Here is a 5,067-nt window from a genome sequence, read left to right on the forward strand (position 1 = left end):
GGGGAGGGGGGGTGGGGTGGGAATGATGCAGAGGTACGGAGGCCTGCAGAGGCAGAAAGGCAGGGAAGATGGAGAAGAGAGGCTGGCTGGGGGACAGTCAAGGAGAAAAGACAGGCTGTCAGGTGAGGAATGGAGTGGTGGAAGGGGGAGGGGACTGGAGCCAGGGAGACAGCTCAGACATCCTGTGCTCCCCGACCAGCCCCCTAACATCCCAGACGGCCTACTAGCCACATCCCACATCCCCAAGCAAGGATGCAGCGGGTGGGCCCAAGATGGAGAGGCGGAGGTAAAGGGATGTACCCCTGCAGGGCGGGGCCTGAAGATCTGCAGTCAAGGGCAGCGGCTTCAGGGCTAAAATGATGGGTCACAGAATTCCAATCCTCGGCCTTCGACAATCCCCGGCACCCGAAGATTAAAGCAAGTCCAAGAAAGAAAAGGGACTATGTCCCTTCCCCTGCCAGGGCCCTTGGTAAGGGGGATGGGCTGAAATTCGGGATCTCAAGGGCCGGCCCTGGGAAAGGCGGCGGGTGCAGCCAGCGTCGGGGTCCCCGGCCCGCCGCAGGCGGGGCCGGCACTTACGAAGCAGCTGAGCATGGAGCAGGAGACGCGGGCGGTCAGGCTCATGGTCGCGGGCGGTCTGGGCCAGCGCACATGTCCCCGGAGCCGCTGCGCTGCCCGCCAGTCTCGGGCGTCCGCCGCATCCCGGCTGCGGGGCCGGCCAGGTGCAGCCGCTGCGGCCAGGAGGCGAGCGCGGGCGGCGATGCTCGGCGCGCGCCTCTCCCCTCCTCTCCACAATGGAGCGAGCCCAGCTCCGCCCAGGCGAGGGGAGCTCCCCGACCTTGCCGCGCCGGGAAGGCGGGGGCGGGGCGGGTCCCCGGGCCCCGCCCACAGCCCCCTACTCCTCCCTCCCCACCACCCCTCCGCGGCGTGGGAGAGCATCCTCGGCGGGCTCCTAGGGGCTCCCAGGAGTCTGGGCTGCGGGACTGCCCCGCCCCCCCCCCCACGGCGTGGGAGGGGGCGGCAGGACCGCCTACATCTTCTCATTTCCCATCTTCCCACGTGAGCCACCCCACACCACTGTTTCAGACGTCTGTCCCCACGCCCTCCCCTCCTCTTTGAGTCCCCCCAGTGCCTGCTCGGATTCCCAGGATGAGGCTCACCTCCCTCCACCAGAGGCCCTTTCTAGTTTCTAGGCTTCCTCCTTTCCCTCCAAAACCACCACTCACCATTCCCCAGTCCATCAGTGTCCTCCAGTCCCCTGACCTCACTAATCCCACTCCCTTTTTGCCCCTTAGAATGGACACTGGTCTAGTCCCAGTTTGGTCATTACACACTCCTGAGAGGGAAATTCCCTGGGTTTTTTATTCCAAGGTCCCTGCCCAGCCCTACTTCTTCAGCTCCTCCTCTCCCCTTGTTTCACATCCTGTGTCTTCTGGGTAAGAAAGTCCTTCTTGGAGAAAGAATTTCTTAGGCTGGGAAAGAGAAGTGCGGGAACTATGGATCGCAGAAGCTATGCAAAAACAAAACTCATGGAGGAGGGAGGGAGTTGGGTAGAGGGCCAGAGAATAAGGGGCAGTGATAAGAGGCTCAAAATGTCACCAAGAGTCACAGAAGGAACCGTTTGGAACCCCACTCTCCCTGTCCCTGGTAACTTTCAGAAACCAGGGCTTTTGTTTCGGTTTTGGTCTTGGGGGAAGGGAGGAATAGGAGAAAAACCTGACATTTTATTAAGCGCCTACTATGAGCCGGACATGTTTCAAACATTATCTCACTAAAACCATTCAACTCCCAAAGAAATTAGACTTCAGGCTTACAGAGAAAGTATGCAATTCACCTAAAGTACTTAAGTGGTGGTGCTAGAATTCAAAATTAGACCAGGCTGACTTTTCAGTGTATCACAGAAGAGAAAAAGGAAAGGGGCTATCAGTTGGTGGGGGTCAGGACCAGCAGGCTTTCTGAGAAGAGACCAGAACAATACTGCACACCCCACACACCCATGTGTCTGTGGAGGAAAAGAGCGAGTCCTCTCACCAACTGAATGCCTTGACCTGTCCCTAAGCACAGGGGACACGTGAAAGAAATAAAGAGATACAGCCAGAGCAAGGACCTGGTCTGGACCCAGGCTTGTAGCTCCCCACTCCCTTCTCATCTCACTGCTTCCTCCCAGCTCTCAGGGGTTAAGGGGTTCCCTGAACTTGGGGTGAAAGAAGGGCAGTTACAGTTAGTGGAAATTTTACGGGATCATTATAACACACACACACACACACACACACACACACACATACACATACACATACACACACACACACTGCCCCCAGTGATATTCTGGGCAACCTGAGGGTGCTCTCCTGCTATATATTCAGTCAGCTGTTGCCTAAAGTAGTTTAACAGACAGCAGGACCTTGGAGGTAGAGAAGCCCCACAGTTTTAGTGGAGTCGCTCCTGATACAGCACCCACAATATTCAAGAGACCCAGTAGGAAGTACAAGGATCTTGATATAAAGGAGCCCTTGCTTTTCAGACCAGAACAGAGAGCTTCACCCAGGGACCAGGAGAGGCAAGAGAAGGGCCATTATGAAGAGCTAAGGGAGCCAGTGGTAGTGTGGGGAAAGCATGGCATAGCACATACAGAAAAAGATGTCTAGAGGCTTCCCGTGCCCGTGCTGTATATCGGCTGATGTTTTGTAACCTAAGGAAGCCCTAATTTATCTCCAGGGCAGATGAACCTGCTTAGTTGCTGAACAGAGTAGCCTGGAGCTCAAGGTCCAGGAGGGGCGGGCAGCTTCATGGAGAAAGACACAAGGATTACAGAAAACACAGTGGTCTGAGGAAAGCGTACTCACCATTCTACCGTGGTGAGGGTCCTGGCTACCTGCTTCTCACTGTAGAGCCCGAGAAACATAAGCATAAAGAGCAACATTAACATCACCATAGAATCAACAAATGCCACACATCTACTCCTGAACTTCCCCACAACTCTTATTTGCCTTCCTCGCAGAGCATCCAGCCTCTCCACAAGTCACCATGCTAGACAGAGGCAATGGGAGCTACGTGAGGAGAAGGCAACAAGCGACTCTGCAGGGCATGAAGGCAGCCATCAAGTTCTGGAGCAGGACTCAAGAGTCCTGATTCCCAGTCCCAGAAAGAGAAGTAAAACACTCCAAACCCTGTTCTTTGTGGGAGAGCAAAAGAATTGCCAACTCTGAAGAGAGAGAGGCTGCCCAACCAGGGCTCACTTCTGGCCCTGGTGGGAACGTGAATCCACAAGAGCGTCTGCCAGCCTCTGAGTCTGGGAGTAGCACCCACCTGACCTGTTTGCTGGGGCAGAGTCCAGAGCAGAGGACAAGAGGGAGGGGACCACAACCTATGATCAGACGGCAGCAGGGCTGGACATGCCTTGCTGAATGTACTTGACACCCAGTGGGGTGCAGGTTAGTGGGAGGAGGCCACACAACGGGGACAGAATCAGGCCAGTGCAGGCCTCAGAGTCAGTACCTGTCAAATGGGCCCAAGCAACAGAAATGTCAGGATGGGCCTCCTTGGCCCACTTAGGGAACCACTTAGGGAACCAGGCCCAGGTTTCACTGACATTTTTCTTTATGCCTGCTATCCGAGCTCAGGGGCAGTCCAGCAGTGCCCCGCAGAAGGCTGTGGGGATAAAAGTCTCCATCTGTGGCCCTACCTGCCTCCGTAATCACAGCCCACCCTCCCCATGGGGGAGCCAGCAAGCTGCAAGCCAGAGGTGCTGCCTCACCGCCCACTGGCAAGCAGCCTCAGGGAAACGGAGAGAGGGAGAGACGAGCACAGGCCTGGGAGGCCCAGGGTTCCCGGACCTAGGTGATCTGGCCACGGCGGGGGGCGGGTCAGGCTGACAGGGGAGCCCAGGTACCCAGATTCTAGGGGCGGAGCCTAAAGACTCGGAGGCGGAGCCCCGAATGACAGAAGGCGGGGCTCACGAAAGCCGGTGGGGCCGGGGCGGGGCCGGGCAAGACGCGGTCGTTGTGGCTCCCAAACTGGCAGTGCACGGGGCACGGTGACTCACCCAGGTGGCGTCCGCCCGACCCTCCGAGGCCGCGCTCTCACTACTTCCGTCTCCCGCAGCTGCGGAGGCCGCGCAGCTTCGACCCCACCACGGTGCCCCTCTCCCCAGCCAATCCTATCTCTGGCCTGTGCCCACCCTGGCCAATAGCCACACCAAGTCCCGCCCTGCCCCCCACCACGCAGCCGCCGCCCTCACTCTTCACGCCGCTCATTGGTCAAGTTGGGCAGACGCCCTCCCAGCCTTTAGCCTATCGGGTGCCGGAAGACGAGACTGTACCTGGAGGGAGGAGGCGCGGCGCGGGAGAGGAGACACGACCAATGGGAAATCACAGCGCGTCCCTGCGGTAGCCAATGGGAGAACAGTAAAAGGGGGGCCGCTGGCTAAAGCGCCAGGGGCCGGAAGTGGGGGCGGTCTGTCGCCTACTGGTAGCGCAATTGAAGGCGGGGCCTTGTAGGGACAGAGGCCTTACAGCCACTTCCGGTGACCACCCCGCCCCCGGGTTACTTCTCAAGTACATCTCCGGTGGCACCTTAGTTTATTCATTTTCCGTTTTGGTTTCGCCGCGGTCATCCGTCCCAAAGCTGGAAGGGAGAGAAAGACCCCGAACGCTAAGAGAGGAGGGAGGGCTGGGCCTGAGGCTCCGTCTGGGTCTTCGACTGGCGCGGGGTGGGGGAGGGTTTCCCTTCTTCCGCACCTTGACGTGTTCCTCCAACCTTCACTTTTCATCCGCGAACCGACCCTGCTCTCCGTGACCTGAATGAACGGTGCCTTCAGTTTTGAGAAGACCTCTCACCTGAGAAATAGGACTGAGACTGCCACGAGCTAGCTGCGACCTTCTGGTCTGTAAAGGGTGTGGGGAACAGGACTCTCCCGACGATCTAGCTCTTCGCTCCTCCCTTCCTCTCTCCCACGGGGAGCCAGAGCAGGCAGCAGGGCGGTGGGTGGCCGCTGGAGGTCGCCGTAGCCCCGAGATACCACCAACCCGACAGAAATGGAGAACAGTTGATTCAGATTCTCAACCGATA

General features: G+C 58.1%; 1 protein-coding gene across 2 annotated transcripts in view; it reads right to left on the reverse strand.

The window, feature by feature from the left end:
• Positions 1-4,348, reverse strand: part of MTMR4 (myotubularin related protein 4) — a 24,450-nt gene extending 20,102 nt beyond the window's left edge. The window contains exons 1-2 of one of the 2 annotated variants that reach the window (XM_024757607.1): positions 4,319-4,348; positions 2,844-2,882 (exon numbers count right to left, since the gene is read on the reverse strand). In XM_024757607.1, the coding sequence (XP_024613375.1) occupies positions 2,844-2,846 (3 nt within the window). In that variant the 5' untranslated portion in view covers positions 2,847-2,882; positions 4,319-4,348. Of the gene's footprint in view, positions 1-2,843; positions 2,883-4,042; positions 4,153-4,318 lie in introns of those variants that run through there. The other variant, XM_024757606.1, reaches the window with a different exon arrangement.
• Positions 4,349-5,067: the final 719 nt, after the last annotated feature.

Source organism: Neophocaena asiaeorientalis, unplaced genomic scaffold, assembly GCF_003031525.2.
Source record: "Neophocaena asiaeorientalis asiaeorientalis breed wild unplaced genomic scaffold, Neophocaena_asiaeorientalis_V1.1 scaffold327, whole genome shotgun sequence".
Lineage (NCBI taxonomy): Eukaryota > Metazoa > Chordata > Mammalia > Artiodactyla > Phocoenidae > Neophocaena > Neophocaena asiaeorientalis.